We start from the raw sequence: 24,510 nt of genomic DNA, 5'->3' as shown, positions 1-24,510 counted from the left end.
ACATTCTGTAGTACTGCTTGTCCAAAAAAAATGACACAAATTATGGCACTAAACTCTAAAGCCAAACAGCAGCTCTCCATGGCAAAATGCACATTTTTTTCCAGGGTTTAATCTCTAAACACACCAATGTTTAAGTGTAAGTTTGCTGTATATTACAAGTTATATTACAGAGTCAGTGGAATCTCTTCTCTATGTCTCTCCTCTGTTTTAAACACACACACACACACACACACACACACACACACACGCAGGAATTTTCAGCTGAAGAACAAAGGAAAACAACTTCTTATATTCTAAGAAACAACTGTACATTTAATAAAAAAAAACCTTTCCCATATGTATATTGTCTTATAACTGTATGTGTTAGTGGGTGAAATTAAAAGTGCCATTGATAGTAATCTAAATGCAGATATGGAAAATATCTCCAAAATAAAGGCAGATACAGTTTTATTAAATGCCAGAGCGTGACAACTGAGGACATGCTGCTAGTTCTCACAACATGATCTAAAAACCATACAAGTGGCAATTTAAGAATTAATCTTAATAGATGAATACATAAGCAAAACCAAAGGATGATACATGTTGAAATCAGGGCTGATTTGTGCATCAGGTATAAAGGCCACAATGCTGAGAACCCACAATAATTTTAAGGGCCCATAGAAACATTTTCATTTTTATTTCTTTTAAAAACAGAAAAAGAGTGAATATAATAACACTTAATGTATAACAATGAATCCTTGGGTGATATTCATTCTTCAACTAATACAGCTGTAAAATGTAAGTTTTTAAGATATTTAATATGGAGAGAGGGGATCAAGAAGACAAAAGTGCCTAGGGCTTGGGAAAGCCAGATATAGTTCTTACTGAATTTGCAGTGGAAGTTACTTCTGGGGCTGAAAGAAGGAAAATGGTATTAGAGAAGAGTATAGAGAGAGAGATCCTCAAGTATTTTGGTAATATTTTATTTATTTAAAAATATTATGCAGATGTCTCATAATGAGATGTGGTAAAATTCTTTTGGGCACAAACATGTTTGCTATGATTTTTTTCTATCATTTAAGTTTAAAAAATCATAATTATAGTGTTAATAACTGATCCTTTCAATTTAATTAATTGGTATTTATAATTAGATTTTTTAAGGGTAAAATTTTAGAATTCTTCCTTAAGATAAGCTGTTAGTTTGGTCTTCATAAATATTTTTCACCTCTGAAACGAACAAACTTCCCTTGGAAAGAAATGTTTCATCTCAAGAGAAATGTGATTTTAATTTACAGAATTATTCTTCTGGCCAAAAAATTAGACAGTGGACTTTTAAAAAAAAAATCATGTTGGTTATGGATTTTTTTATAGAGTATTAATGTTCCCTAGTAAAATTGGTATGGCGACAAAAGGTGTGGGGTATTTTTGCCAGATTTCCTTATTTTAAAATGTATTATTTTGTTCCAACTCCAGAACTTAATAAAAATAAACTCAGGAATGTAAAAGAGATGGAAAATGTAAAAGTTATTTAAAAATTAAAATCACTGGAAATAAGAGTAAAGAATATATAAATCAGTCTGACTGGCATAGGGCTTTCAGTTCAGTAGTGGTTTCAGAGCAAGTATTTATTTTGCAATATATTGGCTGTTTTCAATTGTAAGGTCTATTTTCACTAGACTGTAAGCTCCATGAAGAGAGTCTTTTTTGTTTTTGTTTTTTTGTTTTTTGTTTTTTGGGTTTTTTTTTTTTGTTTGTTTTTTTGTTTTTTTGGTTCACTGCTGTACCTACAATATCTGGAGCAGTACCAGGCATGTAGTATGTTTTCAATTAATACAGGCCAAACAAATCAATCAACAGGGGTTGAGCTTTATAAAGAAGGCAGGGTTCAAGCCATAAAATTATTACCGATAGTAATAATCATTTCTGTAGACGCCAGTCCTTGACTACTCGTAGAAAAGATGAAAAGAGGAGAATTATCTATATATTTTTAATCAGTTCAAAACCCCTGCAAACTTGGTTTTATTAGGTGAGAAAATGTGAAGGACCTCAAAAGATAGAAGTTATCTGGGATAGTCAATGAAGAAACAGGAGGATCAATATGCACAAGAAGAACAAAAGTGAACACTTTCTTAGAGCTTCTCCTTAAACGACAACAAAAATGCAGATGGTCGCAAGAAAAATGCAGCCCACATATGACATTGAGATGGTTACACAGATGCAGACAGAATAATCTTAATAATGACTTTAGAATACACTGAAAATACCAAGGAGTTTTCAGAATTATATATTCAAGTTGAAAAATGAGCACCTGTGGCCTAAAGTTGATTCTAAATACCAGTTGAATCTTTCCTTTGTTTGTTCCCTTTTTATTTGCAATACACCAGACTAAAGTAAAGATCAACCTTTTGCTAACATAGTGGAAGATAACTAGCAAAAGGACTGACATCTAAGTATGTGTGTTTGGCAACAAACGAAGAAGAGAATGGAAAAAAAGGAGAAGGGGTGGTGAACATCTGGGGTGGTTTCTTTTCTATGAAAAGAAAAAAGGTCACATCCCACCCAGTGAGAAGAAGTGACCCCCTAAAAAATGTAAGTGATCTTGCTTGACCTGTGACGCGAGCATGGGGATGACCTCGGCTGTTTAACTGCAATGTGTGTTTCTTGTTAGAAAAAGTGAGAGAGTTGTGCTCTGCCATAAAAGAATGTGAGGGATATGAAGGTGCTGAAAGGCAGGAGAAAGACGTGGAGCGTGAGGAACTTGATGCAGGCTATGGAAAAAACGGAATATTAAGTTGGCCCTGTCTTTTAAGAATGTTAGGTAGAAGAGAAAGATAAAAATATATGTGGATCTAAACTTCTATAAACGTATAGATGCACATATACACACAAACACACACTCACACACACACACATGGCTTTTTGCTGTCATTTAAATATGGGGATCAAATATGTTTCTTTTCATCTCTTCTACTTATCATTAAAATGATGCTATTTACCTGCAGGAGAACAGTCCTGTACGCATGTCTCTAATAGCTCAAAATATCTAACATCATTTTCCATGAACTCCTGGGGTCTCAAGTCCAATACATAAATTTATGTCAGTTCAACCATCAGTCCTTTTACAGATAATCAGACCAAGTCAACACCCTTATCCAGTGCTTGGCAGTATCCTCAGAATTTTTTTGTTCTATAAAATAAGTGGGCTCTCTGCTCAAAGCAGCTGAAAATCCCCACATTACAATATAAATAAAAGGAAATTTAAATGTCTTGACCTACATAAACTCCTAACATTTGTTTCATCTTTTAAAGTCTCTTTCATCCCTTTCTTTTCTCCCGTAATTCATTCCCTCAGTCCCCTTGGGGTCTTCTCCATGGAGCCCTGTTACTTAAGGAGGAATACACCCAGCAAACAGCTGTGGAGGGAAGAGTGGAACTGAGGCACAAGGCCAAACCAGGACAGAAATACTGGGTACAGTCTCACATCTTTGGGTATAAGGAAAACTGAACAATTTTGAGTTCTTAATTACGTTATCATTGAATGGTTTGTCACATCAGTTTTATTATGGAAATATAGGGGAGATTTTACAATGGAAGGATTTGGGTTTTTTCCCAGTGATTTTATAATAAAAATCTTATTTATTCAGTTATTAGTTATGAGTCAAAGGTTCTGTTTATCTTTTTCAAAAGTCCCTGACTGAACCTTTACTGGGCTGTGATTTTTTAATAGTCCAATAAACCCAAAGAAACAGAAACTTTTATGGTTTAGGATGCAGCCTGCATGAACTGAGATGAAGCTATTAATCAAGTTATTTAAACAGATCTGGGAAATGATAGGTCTTCTCCAATTCCCCTCTCCCTCTCCTCCTCCCCTCACAAATATTCTGATGAAAACATGAGGTATTGTTACTCTTTCACTTACACAAAGCACCAACATTTAATAAGAAAATCAACTCTGGCCAATGGTTTTGTTAAACCCTGGAAAGTACATTGGATAACAATTTCCTCTTGCTTTTCCTTTCCTCTGGGATTCCCTCTTGCAATCTTAGAGCAGAGTGAGCCAACTGAGATTCAGTAGTTAAAAATAAATGCAATATTAAAAATAGGGCATTATTTTGAAATATGTAGAATCTCACCAGACATTATCATCTAGTGACATGTGGTAACACCTATCGTAAGTACTTATCATCTCACCATGAATATTCTGCCATGTGTCTTTCTCCTTACTTTGTATCCTGCTGCTGCTCTCCACAAGAGGGCAGACAGGGGCAGGGAGAAGGCAATTCTGTTAAGAAATCTGGGTAAAAACAATAGTTTGATAGGACAGGAAGTAAAAAAATATATATTGTCTAAAATAAGATTTAAGGATAATCTGCAGGGTTTTTTTTATTCTCCCATATCTTCATCTCTTTGATAAGGAGAGATGAGGGTTGGCATTTCTTGTAAGCAATTTGAGTAAAGTATTCTCTGTGCGTTTAGGTTCGCTAGTGAAACATGAATGATCAAAGTTCAACATGTTGCATCAATTTCTTTCACCTGGCAAGATGGGTGATTGCACCACTTCTCAAACCTTGTGATTTTGTAGTTATTTCCTTTGACTCTGATGGTAACTGATTCTTAAGAGCAATTCCCAATTTTATTCTGAGAAAAACTGCCTCAAAATTTCATTCCTGTGTATATGATCTGGATATATGTGATCTAGAATTGAAATGATGACTTGGATTTTATTTTAGATATACTGCTAAGTTACTAGGGTACCACATTTATACACAACAAATGACCTCTTCCACTGCTTACTGTAAAATGGAGACTAGGTCTAGATAAGTCACATAGAACATTCTATGAATCATGCTTCGTTTCGTCTATAAAAAGGTACTACAAATGTACAATATATCATGGATAAAATGGCATTATAAGTTCACGGATGGGTCAGAAGAACCACTTTTCAAAGATTTTTTCTTGTCTCAAAATTCTGGGTAACAAGAAATTTAAAGTAACAAAAACCCAAATATCTTATTCTTCTGGAAATTCATAAATTCCAAACATTGAAATATGAATAAAATAATTTTGTGATAACTAAGAGGAAAAAAAGTATAACTTTGATTTTTAAAAATGTTAAAAATAATTTAAAGGCTACCTGAATTCATCCTCTAATATTCTGTTTTAATTAACCTACTTCCATGACTCACTTTACATTTCCTTTCACATCATATTGTACTCACCTTAAATGGAATAAAAACTTTTGATATGCACTGACATCGACTTCATTAGAATACTAAGTTTTGACATTTTGGAAGACTTTTCTTATTCCATTCTAATAAATGGAAGGGTTTTGAATTTCAATGGTTGAAAGGAAGTCAGATTTTAGTTATATGAATCCAGGGTAACTTCATTCATGGATCAAAAAAGACCTCTTGGGGCTTACAAAATCTTTATTATTTTCAAGCTACAAGAAACAGTTTGGTAGAGGTCTGGATAATGGAAAACATATTCTTCTGTGATCAATCCACTTTGGGGTGCTTTCCAGCTGTGAGACGGTCTCTCAAACTTAAAAGTTCTCCAAAGTTCTCCTTGGCCTGGAGCCCGAATTTACTTATAACAGAATATGACTGTGTAAAAAAAAAGCTTTACAAAATATAGCAATCTTTGTCACCTTGCTAAAAAGTTAAAATAATTTATGACACTGTTAAGGATTGTTAATGTTTCACATGGTTAGATTTTAATATTTAGAATTAGTACAATTTAAACTTTCACCTATTATTTTAGATTCTATTAATTCTTCTAGGCTGAACAATATGTCTTCAAAACTGAAATTCTACTTTATTATGCTAAGAGTGTCACAATGGAAAGGTCTAGTGGAGAAACTTAACTTACACATCTGGTGTATAAATATTATTATTATTATTATTACTATTATTATTTTAAAGTTTATTTATTTTGAGAGAGAAAGAGTCACATGCACAGAAGTGGGGAGGGGCAGAGAGGGAGGGAGAAAGAGAACCCCAAGCAGGCTGTACACTGTCAGCACAGAGCCCTATGCAGAGCTTGAGACAACAACCCTGAGATCATGACCTGTCTTTGCAGAGCCCCATGCGAGGCTCTAACTCACAAACTATGAGATCATGACCTGAGCAGAAATCAAGAGTAGAATGTTTAACTGACTGAGTCACACAGGCACCCCAGGAAAAAATAATTTTTGATGTTTAAGTGTACAATTCTTCCGTCACTAATAAGACAAATCACTTTGGTGTATAATTATTATTAAAATAAGTTATAATCGTCATAACAAAGGTAATGAAATCCTTTTTTATATAAAACAGTCCACCATTTGGACTATTTCAACCAATGCTCAGTCGGTTAACTGTCTGACTCTTGATTTCAGCTCAGGTCATGATCTCATACTTCTTAAGTTCAAGCCTTGCAACAGGCTCTGCTCTGTGTGAAGCCTGCTTGGGATACTTCCTCTCTTCCCTCCCCCGCCCCCACTTCTCTGCCCTGCCCCTGCTCACACCCTCTCTCTCAAAGAAATAAACATTAAAATTTTTAAAAAAATATTCAAACAAGAAACAATGATGAAGTGATTCCAAAAGGAAAAAATTATTTTTGATGTGTAACTGTACAATCCTTCCCTCACTAATAAGACAAATCTAGCGATGATAATGAGATTCATATATTATACTACCTTAATGTCCAATCTAGTCACCTAGCTCTAATTATCTTGTGAAAGATAAAGATATAATTTATATTTAATTATGATGGATTGCTTTGGGACCCTAAAATGTTTGAATTCTTGTTTGACATACCTTGTCTTCAAGCCAAAGCCATTTATTTGGAAAAACTTTGAATCATCCATTTGATCACATGGGCAAAAGTTAAAACAGGCATACACATTTACTTGTAAGTATAATTAAAAATAATTACCTTAAAAATGATAATGGCAGTGGCTGATATAGAACTTTTTTCTTAGATGGACAGATCAATGTACAATATAACACAACATGACTCTTTAATTTACTTGTTTTAAAACTAATGTGGATGTTTTGAAATATATCACTAATGTATACTAGACTCTATTTCTTATGAAGCCTACAGAAAGTAGACATTAAAATTACCTAATCATGTAATTGCATCAAAATGAAGAACAATGAAAAATTTTACAAGGCAATTGCTTCTATGCAGGTGGGTTTTCTGACCACCTTCAAACTGACACTCAAATCTATACTTCCAGGCCTGACCAGTTTTCCTGAATTTCAGATTTGCAGCTGAGATTCAGGCATGTCACCTAAACATACCAACAAATAAACTCAGTATCTGGCCCTTCAAATCTCTGTCCTTTCCCAGCTGCCACGTTCAACGAGAGTAGGAGGTCATCAACCCAGAAATTTAGGAGACTATGCAATATTCGTCTTTCCTTCACCCCTACCTCTGACCAATCAGTAAACAAGCTAATAGAGATTATCTCTAAAATCTCTCTCTAGTCAATCCCACACATGCCCAATGCTTCAGTCTAACTTAATTCGAGCCCTACTTTCTAAATACGTAAAAATTTCCCCACTATGTTCTGTGCTTCCAGTTTTTCTGGCCCCCTTTCTCAGTGCCTCCCTGCAGCTCTCCATCCATCACCCACAAGCTGTGAGAAAAATCTTTGCAAAGAATTCTATTCATCTTACTTCTCTAAAGAATTTCACTTCTTCTCCTATCTAGAGAGCAGGGTAAATTCTGCTTCTTCTGCCTATATGTGCCTTACTAATCATATCTCTCCCATTCTTCATGCATGCACCCATCACTCCAAGCCATTTGTTACTCCTCAAGCACAGAAAACTTGCCTTAACCTTGCACATGTCCCAACCCCCCTTAAAAATGTATTCTTCCCCCTCTTCTGCTTAATTTACTCTCATTTTTCTTTAAGTCTGTGATCACGTTTACCTCATTTGAACTACCAGAGAGGGTTCGATATCCCTTCTATATTCCTACAGCAGCCACTTAATACTTACCCAGTTCACAGAGTCTTTCACTATGCACAGCAACTGTTTCCTCACTGGCATGTATCAATTTACTGAGAGCTTCTTAGGGACAAAGCTTATGCCTTTAATTTCTATTAGAGCTTTCTGAATTAGAAGTCAAAACGCTCAATAATAAAAACAGACAATACTTCTCTGCTAAGCAAAGTTCTTTGACATTCCTGTATTGACTGATATTCATACTAATATATCACATATAATGAGACTATAACAACTAATACGATAAGCTTTAGCATTTACAAAGGATTTCACATAACTCATGGAAGCAGGCAATGTTTTCTTCATTCTGTGGATAAAGAAAGAAAGTTTCACAATATTTAAGTAATTGTTCCAATGTTCTTTAGTCTGTGTATAGTAAAATTGATATTCAATCCAGTTTAAGCTTGATTTCAAAAGCACTGATTTGAGGTTGGTCAAACAGAGTCATCCAGCTAAGATTCACAACTTAAAAGTTTACAACTTCTTAATGTTAAACAGCTTTAGCATGCATTCCGTTAGCTCAGAGATTGGGCTAAAATCACTAGCTGCAACAGCCATATCAAGCAATAACAGTCCATCAGTAATAGCTCCTTTGAGCGGTTATTTATCAAATGCTCAGTATAAAAGAGACATGGTATATTATGGAAAGACAAGTCTTGCTAGAAATCCTTTGGGGGAACACATTAATTGCAACTACAGGCACATGTTATGAAGAATCATCATTATCCTCACTGAGCTGTTTTACAGACAGGCAAGATGAATAGGGCCAACATTTTTTCCATAGGAGGACATCTCCAAATTTTTGAGTAGGTACCAGTAAAAGATGATCAGCAGAAGGGAAATACTTTATACTTTGTTAACATCTCTCTGTAACAGTGATGATCTTCAACTATATCAAAAGAATTATGAAATAAATGTTATGGGTCAGAGGGAACTAAAGCCACTTTGAAGTCCATTGCCCTAGCCACAGTGAGATATACCTTTTCTCTTCTCCTTCCAACATAAGATCTCATCTAGCCAATGTAACTCAGGTTTCGTTTTATTAAATTTTATTTTAAAAGACATTTTCAGAATGTTAGATGAAGGTATTTATTTATTAATATATTTTACATAAAATAATAAATATATTATTTTTGTATAGGTGTGTGTACACTCTTTCTATAATAGTTAAAATGTTGGAGAATGACAAAACTTAGTTATTATTATATTTATTCCTTATTATTTTAGAGATGATATGAACAAAGCCAAGAAGGACTAACGGACTCACCTAAGAGTCAATCAATCAATGATCATCATTCTATTTAATAAACATTGTCATCCAATGGAAAGTATACTGGCTGCAGGATCTGGTCAAATTCTTCTAATATCATCTTTTTAGGGTTCCGAATTAACACTCTATACATCTATATTCATTCACATACATTTTATGATGGAAAATATGCATCATATGCTGTCTGGAAGGAAATCCTTGCTCATCATGGTTTGTTATGGGATCTGATTCCCTAGCTCCTCACATGGTCTGTGCCAGTCCTCACAGGATTAGCGGCTTTCATGAGCAAACGCATAGCAACAAGGCTAAGTAACTTGGCACACTTGAAATAGATCAAGTTTGGCTTTAATTTAAAGAATAATTTGATTCAGTAATGTTATTGAAATAAATGTAAAACCTCTTACAAAAACTCACATGTAGTAAATGAACAAAGTTGTGGTTATTTAGGTTTTTATTTGTTAAACATGTTAAGAAAATATTTGTAGCAAAAATTTCCATTTACTCTGAGCAGTGAGTTTGGAGGAAGCGAGCTAGTTAAAATTTTAGTTTTCATCACTTTGCCAGAAATAAGCATATTTGGTAACCATTTGGAATACTGTATCTTTTAGTTTCAAATCGATCAGGATTTAAGGTAATGTACATCAATCACTGATATTAAAACCAATTGGATCAGACAAAAATATCCTTACTTTCCTTAGTAGCACATTATTTCACCATTATGTTTTAAATGATATTAAGTGTAAAGTAACCACAAAAATGGGGGCCGTACCATTGTTCTTTTCAGATCTTTAATATTTAACTATGCACTTTATAAAACAATGGGGAGCTTCTATTTCTAATAGGATACAGTATATTATTATCCTATTGCTGTCATTATAAATTACCACAAATCTAGTGGCTTAAAATAACACAAATTACTTATTTTACAGCTCTGGAGGTCAGAGGTCTAAAATGAGCCTTGCCGTTCCAAAATTAAATATGTTGGCAGAGCTTCCTTCCTTTCTGGAGGCTCTGAGGGAGAATCCGTTTCCGTGCTTTTTCCAGCTTCTAGAGGCTGCCCACATTCTTTGGCGCAAGGCCGTCTTCCAACTTCAAAGCCAGTAATAACTAGTTGCATGCTTCTCACATCACCTCACTCTGACTCTCCTGCCCCTCTCTCTCATTTCTAACGATACTGTGACTCCAGTGGGCCCACCCAGACAAGTCAGGGTAATCTCCCCCTTCTGAAGGCAGATGAATTAGCAACCTTAACTCCATCTGCATCCTTAATTTCTCCTTGCCATGTAACAACACATTCACAGTTCTGGGAATTAGAATATGTACATATTTAGTGGGCTATTATTCTGCCTACTACACAGGGTTAAAAGACCCTGCTACTAAAAACAAAAAAAAATTATATATATTTTTATAATATACATATAATTATATAAATGTATTTTAATATATAAATGCATAAATTTATATGTATTATATATATAACATATATATATATATTTTTTTTTTGAAAGCACTGAAGAGCTAACAAGAGGACCATACAGCCAAAAATCCAAGCAAAAATAAGAATGCATGGAGTGTGAGAACCAGTTTTGGGCTGAGGACATCTGTGCTCCATCAAACATAATTTAGTTTTTGGCATCATCACCTGAAGGGGAAGATTAATAAAAACCCAGGAACCATGCAAAGTGGACAGTCAACAGAAAAGCTTCCCCACACAAATCTGGAACCCCTAATGATCCCACCTACCTTTCTAATATCAGGCTACTAGAGACAAAGTTACATAGGCCCTGAGCAGAGATGGGAGAAAAATGTCCCCAAGAAGTTGCAATCACAAGCCAACCCTTGCTCAGATGTACAGCCAAGTTTACAGATCTTAGGTGGACCAAATAGCTTGTCTTGTAGAACATCCAGCTGCCTGGCTAAAGCAAACACAAATTCTCTCTGGAGAAAATCACTCTCATTTTAGGCCTTAATGAATCATTAAATATAATTTTTTAAAGGCAGTGACCAACATATAACAAAAAGTAATCAACTTCACAAGAAAACAAAGCATCTGAGTAAGAATATACACAAACAGTAGAATGCCAAAAGACACCTGTTGGAATTATCTGACATATATTCTAAAATAACTCCTTTTGCCATATTTAAAGAAATTTAAAATATTCACAGGAAATAAGAAACTAAAAAGCAATATATTAAGAAAAGAGAGCTTATGGTAATAAAAAAATACAACAATCAAAATCTTATTTAAAAGTATTTTTTAATGCTTATTTATTTTCGAGAAAGAAAAAGAGTAAGAGAGTAAGCAGGGGAGAGTCAGAGAGGGAGACAAGAATTGGAAGCAGGCTCCAGGCTCTAAGCTGTCAGCATAGAGCCTGACGTGGGGCTTGAACCCATGAACCATGAGATCATGACATGAGCTAAAGTCAGACACTTAATCGACTGAGCCACTCAGGTGCCCCAATAACCAAATCTTTTAACTAAATGGATGGCTTTAATATCAGATTATATTATCGTAGAGAAAGGATTTACCAACTGTCAAGGAAATGTTATCCAAGTGCAGCACAAGGAGGAAAAAAAGATGAAAAAATTTAAAAACAGAGTGAACTTAAAAGACATGGAAGATCGAGTTGCAAAAAGAAAGGAAGAGTGTTGCGTTGAGGCAATATTTGACAAGTTAAATGTTGAGGATTTTCTAGAACTGATATAAACCAATATTTCATAGCTTCAAAAAGCTACATGAATCCTAAGAACGATAGAAAAAAAAAAAAGAATGCCAAGCCTACATGCAGCATATTAAACTATAAAACACTACATACAAAAGAAAATGTTTAAAGTTGCTAAAGCAGGGGAAGAATAAAAGTCAGGCTTCCTTCAAAGAATTGACAGTTGGGATGAGAAGTGACCTCTTAAGAATGGTCATGGAAGTCATTGGACAATCAGATACATCTTCACTGTGCTAAAAGAAAATAGTTGCCAGCATAGAATTTTATACAAGGGATGGGTAGTGGGCAATCTTTCAAAAATGAAGTTGTGAAATAAATATAGTTTCAGACAAACAGACACTTGAAGATTCCACTGCTAGCCAACATTCAGTGAAGGAAATTCTAAAGAATGAACTCACCGGAAGATAAGTGACCTGAAATAGAAGGTAAGAGATGCAGAAAGATGACAAAGGAGAGAGTAGGTACACGAAATGTCTATATGAATATTTGCTGGGTAACAGAACAAGAATGATGTCTTATATGGCTAAAATAAAAACAAGTTTTTGGTGGACAGAGAAAACCCTTCTATAATCTGCCTTCTTCCACAGCAATGAAGTCATGTTTCTCACTGATCCCCTGTAATGATAGTCTTAAAAAAAACCCCTCCTTCATCAACTTTCTCTTAGCTATATTGCAGACATACTGGTAAACAATTTACAGTTACTACTCAGAGTCCTGTGAGGTAACAGCTACTAAACTCATTTACAAGTGAGGAAACAGAACAGTAAGTTTACATAGTACTCAAATATGCTAAAAGTAGTAAGCAGCTGGGCTCAGATTTATCTTACTTTTGTCAGAAAAAAAAAAAAAAAAAAAAAAAAAAAAAAAAAAAAACCTTAAAAACCCACATCTTAACAGCTAGGCTTCCTGAAAAGGACAGACACTTTTTGCTAGCAGATGTACCTATATTGTAGAGAGTAAAAGGACTTATGGTTCCGGTAATTACAAAATTAAATGTAACAGGGGCACCTGGGTGGGTCAGTCTAGTAAGCATCTGAATTCAGCTCAGGTCACGACCTCACAGTTCTTGAGTTCAAGCCCCGCATCAGGTTCTGTGCTGACAGCTCGGAGCCTGGAGCCTGCTTCAGATTCTGTGTCTCCTTCTCTCTCTCCCCCTCTTCTGCTTGTTCTCTGTCTCTCAAAAACGAGTAAGTGTTTAAAAAATATTAAAAATTAGGGGCACCTGGGTGACTCAGGCGGTTGGGGGACTGACTTTGGCTCAGGTCATGATCTCATGGTTTGTGGGTTGGAGCCCCGCGTTGGGCTTTGTGTTGACAGCTCAGAGCTTGGAGCCTGCTTCTGATTCTGTGTCTCCCTCTCTCTCCGCCCCATCCCCACTCATGCTCTGTCTCTCTCCATCTCAGAAATAAATAAACATTAAAAAAATATATACATAAAAAATATTAAAAATTAGATGAGATAAAGCAAATGCTTCAGGAACTTAAACACAAAGGACAGAGGTAAGGAGAAATGAAATAACAATGTGATAATATAATGATACAATTCATAGTTAGATTTTATTTTGTTCACTAACTTAGGAAAATAGCCAAAAAACCTGGCAAATATATATGCTTAATGTTTATAAAGGTTCATTGTCACTTTAACTCTAAAATTTAAAAATGAAAATAACTGCATTATATTTTAAATCAAATTTTAGCTAGAAAAAATTTTATGAGATTCTCCTCATATACAAAGTAATCTGAGGTTCTTACTTTTTTTCAGTTCACTGGAAAATTATCTATTTTTTTCTTGGTTTGTTACTAAAATTTCATTTATGATATATCAAAAAATAATGAACAAACATTTATAAAGTATAATATAGTAGGTCAAGTAATGACCCCCTAAAGATGTCAATGACATAATCCCTGGTCCTGTGTGCACATTATCTTACATGGCCAAAGAGACTCTGCAGATATAATTAATCTTATGAAACTTAAGAGGGGAATTTCAATTCTGAATTATTCTGGTGGACCCAATCTAATCTCCTGAGCCCTTAAAAGCAATGAAATTTCTCTGATGAGAGGCAAAAGAGGAGAAAAAAAAATGTGGCAAAAGAGGAAATCAGATTCCAGGCATCAGAAGAATTTGCTAGGTCATTGCTAGTTCTGAAATGTGGGTGTCACAATGCAGTGAGTAAGGCTTCTTGGCAATAACAACATCCCCTAGTAGACAGCCAGCAAAGAAATGGAAACATCAGTCCTGCAACCACAAGGCTATGGATTATGCTAGCATCCTGAATGAGCTTTGAGTGAACATTTTCTAGAGCATCCTGATAAGAACCCAGCAGACCAACCTCTTGGTTTTGCCCTGGTCAAACTTGGAGCAGAGAAATCAGCTGAGCCAACCAAGATTTCCGACATTCAGAGCTAGGAGATAATAAATTTGTGTTATTTTAAGTCATTAAGTTGTCTTAATTTGTTATGGCAGCAGGAGAAAACTTATACACCCAGCAAAACTTTTAAAATATATATATATATATATTTAAAAACTGAAGTAAAAATGAAGAGAAAAGTAAATCATCTACAGATATTTGTTACATATTTGACTCTGAGCTATTTAGCAACCAACACATAGAAAAATAAGATCTAGCTACCAAATTAATAGGTATTTACATAAAAGAGATCTAATTATTAGTTATTTACCCACAAAATACAAAAATACTAATTCAAAGAGATAGAGGTACCCCAATGTTTATGGGAGAATTATTTACATTAGCCAAATTATGGAAACAGTCCAAGTGTCCACTGACTAATGAATGGATAAAGAAAATGTGGTATGTGTGTGTATATACACACACATACATACATACCTACATACATACATACATACACACACACAATGGAATATTACTTGGCCATAAAAAAGAATTAAATCTTGCCATTTTGCAGTGATAGGACGGAGCTAGAGAGCATTATGCTAAGCGACGTAACTCAGAGACAAATACCATATGATTTCATTCATATGTGGAACTTAAGAAACAAAACAAAGGGGAAAAAAGGAAGGAGAGGCAAACCAAGAAACAGACTCATAACTATAGAGAACAAACTGATGGCTATCAGAGGGGAAGTCAGTGTGGGATGGGTTAAACAGGTTATGGGAATTAAGGAGTGCACTTGTGATGAACACTGAGTGTTGTATGGAAGTGTTGAATCACTCTGTTGTAAACGTGAAACTAACATTACACTATATGTTAACTAACTGGAATTTAAATAAAAACTTAGAGAGAGAGAGAAATGGTTCCATCAAATTTACATAACTATACCTGTTACTGAGATCAGAGGAAAAGTGCTCTTCATAAAGAGGACCATTATATACAAGGTCCTTAACCTTAGAGTAAATAGAGTAAAAAAGAGACCATCACATCACCTTTCATAATTTTCTCAATTATAGGTCAACTTCACAATACCTAAACAGTTTAGCAAATGTCAAATGTCACAACACCTGTCCAGTGTCAAATTTCAATTATCTATGGAAATAATTTCTGAATGATGTTCCAAGAAGAATTGATTTTGAGACACACCATTAAGAGAAATATCACTGAGTAGAACACCATGCACTGGCTGCCTGTGCCAGGAGAGGACTCCAAATCTACGGAGGATCACAACGATCATCACAACACTAGCCACCAGGAATTTGGATCCAAACACTTCTGCTCCTTGCACCTTGGTATAGGAGTTGCCGAGGAAAACAACGCCGTCAAGCACTGGGTGGAACAACACTTTTACTCACAAAGAGGAGAGACAGCAAGATCAGGTTCAGTGTGTGCCAGTTCTGCATGGCTGGTGGGTTCCCTTGACAACTAAAGCAGGGCAATTGGCTTCGCACGCCCCCCGTTAAGCGTTGGTTCAAGGACCTCTCCTCCACCTTCACTGCGTCTGAAATACTGACAGCTGAGGATGTGCCTGCGAGACACTAACATACTTAAGCAAAATAAAGGAGTACTCATTGAGTTTGAAACAGAGAAAGACATACCCACTGAAGGATAAGCCCTGTACTGTCTGTGTGTACTCTTTATCTCTTGGAAAGAAGTATTCCAGGCCTAAGACCTATTCTTATGTGGCTGAATGGAGGTCTAAAAACTGCACACACAAGACCGCTGCTTTTCCTAACCAAAAATTAATTAATTAGTTAATTAAGTAATCAAAAAATAATAAATACAAAAAAAGAAAGAAAAGAAAAAGAAATTTTATTTGCCAGGTATTTAAGCAAAAGGGATCTCAATAAAGTCAACTTTTGGGGTGTCTGGGTGGCTCAGTGGTTAAATGGCTGACTTCAGCTCAAGTCATAATCTCACAGTTTGTGAGTTCCAGCCCCTTGTCAGGCTCTGTGGTGACAACTCAGAGCCTGGAGCCTGCCTTGGATTCTGTTTCTCCCTCTCTCTCTGCCCCTCTCCAACTCACTCTCTGTCTTTCAAAGATAAAAAAAAAATAAAAAATAAAAAATAAAATAAAATAAGATAAATCAAATTTTTTTCTGCTATAAGACATGTTGAAGCCTTTAATAGACCAAGATGCATATATACTATTCAACATTGTTAGCAATATAATTATTAGCAAAAGAAATTTCAAGAAGAAACATTTTCAGAGTAGATTTCTGTAACTAAATAAATCAGCTTACTTTACAGGTTTATTGACTATATTTCACTTAAATTATTTGATTGTTTTAGGCAGCAGGTATATAGCCTCCTTCACTGTCTGCCAATGGTACTCCAATTTCATGGTAGTAAAACCAAATTGTCTTCATATAAAGAGAATATTTAGCTTTTGTTCTCTATAACTGGCAGAATGGACATAGGGAAAATGAAATGCATCAAGTATATCCACATGTGGCATTGTTATTAAACTATAAGTACTTAGAAAGGACTTCCAGTTCACAACTCTGTTTTCCCCCAAACGGTCAAGTAAATTTTCCTTGTGATGTTGACTCAAAATAGTAACTCTGACTTTCATTTTAGTAAATTCTGTGCCAATGTTTCACACAAATCAGAGAAATATTCCAATATAGTCAGATCAATACTAACTTAATCTTTGTCCTTTAAGATTATTTTTAATCTGAATTGTAGATTTGCACTATATCCAACATATATAAGGTATGTATTTATGACCCTGAAAAGTAGTCAATTCCATAATCCCAAGACACTGTAAAAGCTTATTTAACCATCCATAACCTGACCATTGACAGATGTCTAGATGAAACCAGATACTTATATTTAGTGTTGGGACATAAAAATAAATGTAGGCTAGAATAAATCATTATAGAGTAATCCAGTTTTCTTTATTAAATTAGGAGTGGGGATAGGCGAAGAGGTTCAAATTCCACTCAAATTACTGGGTACAATATCATCTTGTAATAAGAGAACTTTCCTAACCTATTGGTTGGCTTAAACTTTCTTACCATTTTAAACACCTGTTAAATCCTCTTAGGCACTTGATTGGAGTGAACATGAACACATTATTTTTAAGCTACTAAGAGTAAAATAAAATATCCCAGAAGACTTTAATTCATTCATTCATTTCCAAACATGAGGTCAGAAGTGATTTGATACAAGTATCTGCTATAGCAAGAGTAGAGGAGAATTTGCCACCCAGAAAAACAATAATTATAGTCAATGGATAGCACCATTGAATAATTTCCACTGGAAGGGTTTCAGAAAGGCTTCTATTCTTTGTTATATATAAATCAAGAAGATTATAAAGTCTTAAAATTGTTCCTCATGAGAGTTTTATTCTTATACATCGTAATCAAGTTCAGGTTTCTTTTGATAAAAGACAGAGACTTGAACTTAGTATCTCTCTCAAAATGGTATTATTTTAAAATGGATTAAAGATAAAAACACCTTGCTGGTCTTGAAATCCTAATCCACATGTTCAATCAAATAAGCTGATATGATTACCTAAGGTTAATTCACAAACCAGTATCAAAAGACAATCTTTGAGTTAATGGAAATTAAATATTACAAAATTAAGGAAACTATGAAATGTCAAGTACTATCATTCTTCTAGCATTAACAGAAATTTCTCTTATATAGGTCCTGCCAGATTAATTTTAGGATTGATCTGGTATGCATTGTCTTTCAATGCTTATCGTCTGTTCATAAAGAAATTTAATTACAATTTAACCATATCATGATTTAATTAAAATATTTTATTTTATTTTATTTTTTTATTTTTTTTATATATGAAATTTATTGTCTAATTGGTTTCCATACAACACCCAGTGCTCATCCCAAAAGGTGCCCTCCTCAATACCCATCACCCACCCTCTCCTCCCTCCCACCCCCCATCAACCCTCAGTTTGTTCTCAGTTTTTAACAGTCTCTTATGCTTTGGCTGTCTCCCACTCTAACCTCTTTTTTTTTTTTTTCCTTCCCCTCCCCCATGGGTTCCTGTTAAGTTTCTCAGGATCCACATAAGAGTGAAACCATATGGTATCTGTCTTTCTCTGTATGGCTTATTTCACTTAGCATCACACTCTCCAGTTCCATCCACGTTGCTACAAAAGGCCATATTTCATTCTTTCTCATTGCTACGTAGTATTCCATTGTGTATATAAACCACAATTTCTTTATCCATTCATCAGTTGATGGACATTTAGGCTCTTTCCATAATTTGGCTATTGTTGAGAGTGCTGCTATGAACATTGGGGTACAAGTGCCCCTATGCATCAGTACTCCTGTATCCCTTGGATAAATTCCTAGCAGTGCTATTGCTGGGTCATAGGGCAGGTCTATTTTTAATATTCTGAGGAACCTCCACACTGCTTTCCAGAGCGGCTGCACCACTTTGCATTCCCACCAACAGTGCAAGAGGGTTCCCGTTTCTCCACATCCTCTCCAGCATCTATAGTCTCCTAATTTGTTCATTTTGGCCACTCTGACTGGCGTGAGGTGATACCTGAGTGTGGTTTTGATTTGTATTTCCCTGATAAGGAGCGACGCTGAACATCTTTTCATGTGCCTGTTGGCCATCCGGATGTCTTCTTTAGAGAAGTGTCTGTTCATGTTTTCTGCCCATTTCTTCACTGGGTTATTTGTTTTTCGGGTGTGGAGTTTGGTGAGCTCTTTATAAATTTTGGATACTAGCCCTTTGTCCGATATGTCATTTGCAAATATCTTTTCCCATTCCGTTGGTTGCCTTTTAGTTTTGTTGGTTGTTTCCTTTGCTGTGCAGAAGCTTTTTATCTTCATAAGGTCCCAGTAATTCACTTTTGCTTTTAATTCCCTTGCCTTTGGGGATGTGTTGAGTAAGAGATTGCTACGGCTGAGGTCAGAGAGGTCTTTTCCTGCTTTCTCCTCTAAGGTTTTGATGGTTTCCTGTCTCACATTCAGGTCCTTTATCCATTTTGAGTTTATTTTTGTGAATGGTGTGAGAAAGTGGTCTACTTTCAACCTTCTGCGTGTTGCTGTCCAGTTCTCCCAGCACCATTTGTTAAAGAGACTGTCTTTTTTCCATTGGATGTTCTTTCCTGCTTTGTCAAAGATGAGTTGGCCATACGTTTGTGGGTCTAGTTCTGAGGTTTCTATTCTATTCCATTGGTCTATGTGTCTGTTTTTGTGCCAATACCATGCTGTCTTGATGATGACAGCTTTGTAGTAGAGGCTAAAGTCTGGGATTGTGATGCCTCCTGCTTTGGTCTTCTTCAAAATTACTTTGGCTATTCGGGGCCTTTTGTGGTTCCATATGAATTTCAGGATTGCTTGTTCTAGTTTCGAGAAGAATGCTGGTGCAATTTTGATTGGGATTGCATTGAATGTGTAGATAGCTTTGGGTAGTATTGACATTTTGACAATATTTATTCTTCCAATCCATGAGCAGGAATGTCTTTCCATTTCTTTAAATCTTCTTCAATTACCTTCATAAGCTTTCTATAGTTTTCAATATACAGATCCTTTACATCTTTGGTTAGATTTATTCCTAGGTATTTTATGCTTCTTGGTGCAATTGTGAATGGGATCAGTTTCTTTATTTGTCTTTCTGTTGCTTCATTGTTAGTGTATAAGTATGCAACTGATTTCTGTACATTGATTTTGTATCCTGCAACTTTGCTGAATTCACGTATCAGTTCTAGCAGACTTTTGGTGGAGTCTATCGGATTTTCCATGTATAATATCATGTCATCTGCAAAAAGCGAAAGCTTGACTTCATCTTTGCCAATTTTGATGCCTTTGATTTCCTTTTGTTGTCTGATTGCTGATGCTAGCACTTCCAATACTATGTTAAACAACAGCGGTGAGAGTGGGCATCCCTGTCGTGTTCCTGATCTCAGGGAAAAAGCTCTCAGTTTTTCCCCGTTGAGGATGATGTTAGCTGTGGGCTTTTCATAAATGGCTTTTATGATCTTTAAGTATGTTCCTTCTATCCTGACTTTCTCAAGGGTTTTTATTAAGAAAGGGTGCTGGATTTTGTCAAAGGCCTTTTCTGCATCGATTGACAGGATCATATGGTTCTTCTCTTTTTTTGTTAATGTGATGTATCACGTTGATTGTTTTGCGAATGTTGAACCAGCCCTGCATCCCAGGAATGAATCCCACTTGATCACGGTGAATAATTCTTTTTATATGCCGTTGAATTCGATTTGCTAGTATCTTATTGAGAATTTTTGCATCCATATTCATCAGGGATATTGGCCTGTAGTTGTCTTTTTTTACTGGGTCTCTGTCCGGTTTAGGAATCAAAGTAATACTGGCTTCATAGAATGAGTCTGGAAGTTTTCCTTCCCTTTCTACTTCTTGGAATAGCTTGAGAAGGATAGGTATTATCTCTGCTTTAAACGTCTGGTAGAACTCCCCTGGGAAGCTATCTGGTCCTGGACTCTTATTTGTTGGGAGATTTTTGATAACCGATTCAATTTCTTCGCTGGTTATGGGTCTGTTCAAGCTTTCTATTTCCTCCTGATTGAGTTTTGGAAGAGTGTGGGTGTTCAGGAATTTGTCCATTTCTTCCAGGTTGTCCAATTTGTTGGCATATAATTTTTCATAGTCTTCCCTGATAATTGTTTGTATCTCTGAGGGATTGGTTGTAATAATTCCATTTTCATTCATGATTTTATCTATTTGGGTCCTCTCCCTTTTCTTTTTGAGAAGCCTGGCTAGAAGTTTGTCAATTTTGTTTATTTTTTCAAAAAACCAACTCTTGGTTTCGTTGATCTGCTCTACAGTTTTTTTAGATTCTATATTGTTTATTTCTGCTCTGATCTTTATTATTTCTCTTCTTCTGCTGGGTTTAGGCTGCCTTTGCTGTTCTGCTTCTAGTTCCTTTAGGTGTGCTGTTAGATTTTGTATTTGGGATTATTCTTGTTTCTTGAGATAGGCCTGGATTGCAATGTATTTTCCTCTCAGGACTGCCTTCGCTGCGTCCCAAAGTGTTTGGATTGTTGTATTTTCATTTTCGTTTGTTTCCATATATTTTTTAATTTCTTCTCGAATTGCCTGGTTGACCCACTCATTCGTTAGTAGGGTGTTCTTTAACCTCCATGCTTTTGGAGGTTTTCCAGACTTTTTCCTGTGGTTGATTTCAAGCTTCATAGCATTGTGGTCTGAAAGTATGCATGGTATGATTTCAATTCTTGTAAACTTATGAAGGGATGTTTTGTGACCCAGTATATGATCTATCTTGGAGAATGTCCCATGTGCACTCGAGAAGAAAGTATATTCTGTTGCTTTGGGATGCAGAGTTCTAAATATATCTGTCAAGTCCATCTGATCCAATGTCTCATTCAGGGCCCTTGTTTCTTTATTGACCATGTGTCTAGATGATCTATCCATTTCTGTAAGTGGGGTGTTAAAGTCCCCTGCAATTACCACATTCTTATCAATAAGGTTGCTTATGGTTATGAGAAATTGTTTTATATATTTGGGGGCTCCGGTATTCGATGCATAGACATTTATAATTGTTAGCTCTTCCTGATGGATAGACCCTGTCACTATTATATAATGTCCTTCTTCATCTCTTGTTACAGCCTTTAATTTAAAGTCTAGTTTGTCTGATATAAGGATGGCTACTCCAGCTTTCTTTTGGCTTCCAGTAGCATGATAAATAGATCTCCATCCCCTCACTCTCAATCTAAAGGTGTCCTCAGGTCTAAAATGAGTCTCTTGTAGACAGCAAATAGATGGGTCTTGTTTTTTTATCCATTCTGATACCCTATGTCTTTTGGTTGGCGCATTTAATCCATTTACATTCAGTGTTATTATAGAAAGATACGGGTTTAGAGTCATTGTCATATCTGTACGTTTTATGCTTGTAGTGATGTCTCTGGTACTTTGTCTCACAGGGTCCCCCTTAGGATCTCTTGTAGGGCTGGTTTAGTGGTGACAAATTCCTTCAGTTTTTGTTTGTTTGGGAAGACCTTTATCTCTCCTTCTATTCTAAATGACAGACTTGCTGGATAAAGGATTCTCGGCTGCATATTTTTTCTGTCTAGCACACTGAAATTCTCGTGCCAATTCTTTCTGGCCTGCCAAGTTTCAAAAGAGAGATCAGTCACGAGCCTTATAGGTGCCCTTTATATGTGAGAGCACGTTTACCCCTTGCTGCTTTCAGAATTTTCTCTTTATCCTTGTATTTTGCCAGTTTCACTATGATATGTCGTGCAGAAGATCGATTCAAGTTACGTCTGAAGGGAGTTCTCTGTGCCTCTTGGATTTCAATGCCTTTTTCCTTCCCCAGTTCAGGGAAGTTCTCAGCTATTATTTCTTCAAGTACCCCTTCAGCACCTTTCCCTCTCTCTTCCTCCTCTGGGATACCAATTATGCGTAGATTATTTCTTTTTAGTGTATCACTTAGTTCTCTAATTTTCCCCTCATACTCCTGGATTTTTTTCTCTCTCTTTTTCTCAGCTTCCTCTTTTTCCATAACTTTATCTTCTAGTTCACCTATTTTCTCCTCTGCCTCTTCAATCCGAGCCGTGGTGGTTTCCATTTTGTTATGATTTCGTTTAAAGCGTTTTTCAGCTCCTCGTGACTGTTCCTTCGTCCCTTGATCTCTGTAGCAAGAGATTCTCTGCTGTCCTCTATACTGTTTTCAAGCCCAGCAATTAATTTTATGACTATTATTCTAAATTCACTTCTGTTATATTATTTAAATCCTTTTTGATCAGCTCATTAGCTGTTGTTATTTCCTGGAGATTCTTCTGAGGGGAATTCTTCTGCTTGGTCATTTTGGATAGTCCCTGGCATGGTGAGGACCTGCAGGGCACTTCCCCTGTGCTGTGGTGTATAACTGGAGTTGGTGGGCGGAGCCGCAGTCAGACCTGATGTCTTCCCCCAGCCCACCGCTGTGTCCACAGTCAGACTGGTGTGTGCCTTCTCTTCCCCTCTCCTAGGGGCGGGATTCACTGTGGGGTGGGGTGGCCTGTCTGGGCTACTTGCACACTGCCAGGCTTGTGATGCTGGGGATCTGGCGTATTAGCTGGGGTGGGTAGGCAAGGTGCACAGGGGCAGGAGGGACAGGCTTAGCTCGCTTCTCCTTAGGTATCCACTTCAGGAGGGGCCCTGTGGCAGCAGGAGGGAGTCAGATCCGCTGCCGGAGCTTTGGTTCCGCAGAAGCGCAGAGTTGGGTGTTTGCACGGAGCCAGCAAGTTCCCTGGCAGGAACTGGTTCTCTTTGGGATTTTGGCTGGGGGATGGGCGGGGGAGATGGCGCTGGTGAGCGCCTTTGTTCCCCACCAAACTGAACTCTGTCGTCCGGGGGCTCAGCAGCTCTCCTTCCCTTTGTCCTCCAGCCTTCCCGCTTTCCGAGCAGAGCTGTTAACTTATGACCTCCCAGACGCTAAGTCGCGCTTGCTGTCGGAACACACTCCAACCAACCGGCCCCTCCGCTTTTGCCAGCCAGACTCGGGGGCTCTGCTTGGCCGGCAAGCCGCCCCTCCGCCCCGGCTCCCTCCCGCCAGTCCGTGGAGCGCACACCGCCTCGCCGCCCTTCCTACCCTCTTCCGTGGGCCTCTCGTCTGCTCTTGGCTCCGGCGACTCCGTTCTGCTAATCCTCTGGCGGTTTTCTGGGTTATTTAGGCAGGTGTAGGTGGACTCTAAGTGATCAGCAGGACGCGCGGTGAGCCCAGCGTCCTCCTACGCCGCCTTCTTCCCTCCAAGTCCCAATTAAAATATTTTAAATACACAGACTAAAATTACATTGTCTGAAACCATTTTTTTTCTTTTCTTGCCTTTACCTGACTTCTTATAGAAGCTGATAAATATGCTTTTTACCTAACTAGTACTTTGAAAACTCTAAAACCACAGTTCTTGAAGCGGCCCATGTTGATTCTCTAATGCCTTTCTAAGTACCAAATCCGAGTACCTTTTTCTCAGCACTCAACCTATTTGGTGATTCTTATAGTGTTATTCGTTATCTCTTCTGAAAATTCTATCTCCTTTTGGTCTCCATGATGTCTTTCACTGTATTCTATGACTGATTATTACCAAATTCTTTCCAGCAGTCTTTTCTCCCACCCTCCTTCCTCTGCTAGCCTGGTTCTGCTCTAACATCCCCTTACTGATTTCCATTCTT

The 24,510-nt window shown here is 36.7% G+C and overlaps 1 protein-coding gene across 7 annotated transcripts in view; it reads right to left on the bottom strand.

The window, feature by feature from the left end:
• The window catches only part of AGMO (alkylglycerol monooxygenase), a 387,303-nt gene that overhangs the window by 80,692 nt on the left and 282,101 nt on the right, over positions 1-24,510 (bottom strand). The window contains exon 14 of one of the 7 annotated variants that reach the window (XM_086695018.1): positions 13,694-14,374. The exons of the other annotated variants lie outside the window; for them this stretch is intronic. Within the exon in view, the coding sequence (XP_086551144.1) occupies positions 14,369-14,374 (6 nt within the window). The 3' untranslated portion in view covers positions 13,694-14,368. Of the gene's footprint in view, positions 1-13,693; positions 14,375-24,510 lie in introns of those variants that run through there. 7 annotated transcript variants of the gene reach the window in all.

The sequence above is a fragment of the Puma concolor genome, chromosome A2 (genome assembly GCF_028749965.1).
Source record: "Puma concolor isolate L17-30 chromosome A2, mPumCon1.1.hap2, whole genome shotgun sequence".
NCBI lineage: Eukaryota > Metazoa > Chordata > Mammalia > Carnivora > Felidae > Puma > Puma concolor.
Note: the sequence above shows the minus strand (reverse complement) of the source record. Positions and strands in the feature narration are given on the sequence as shown.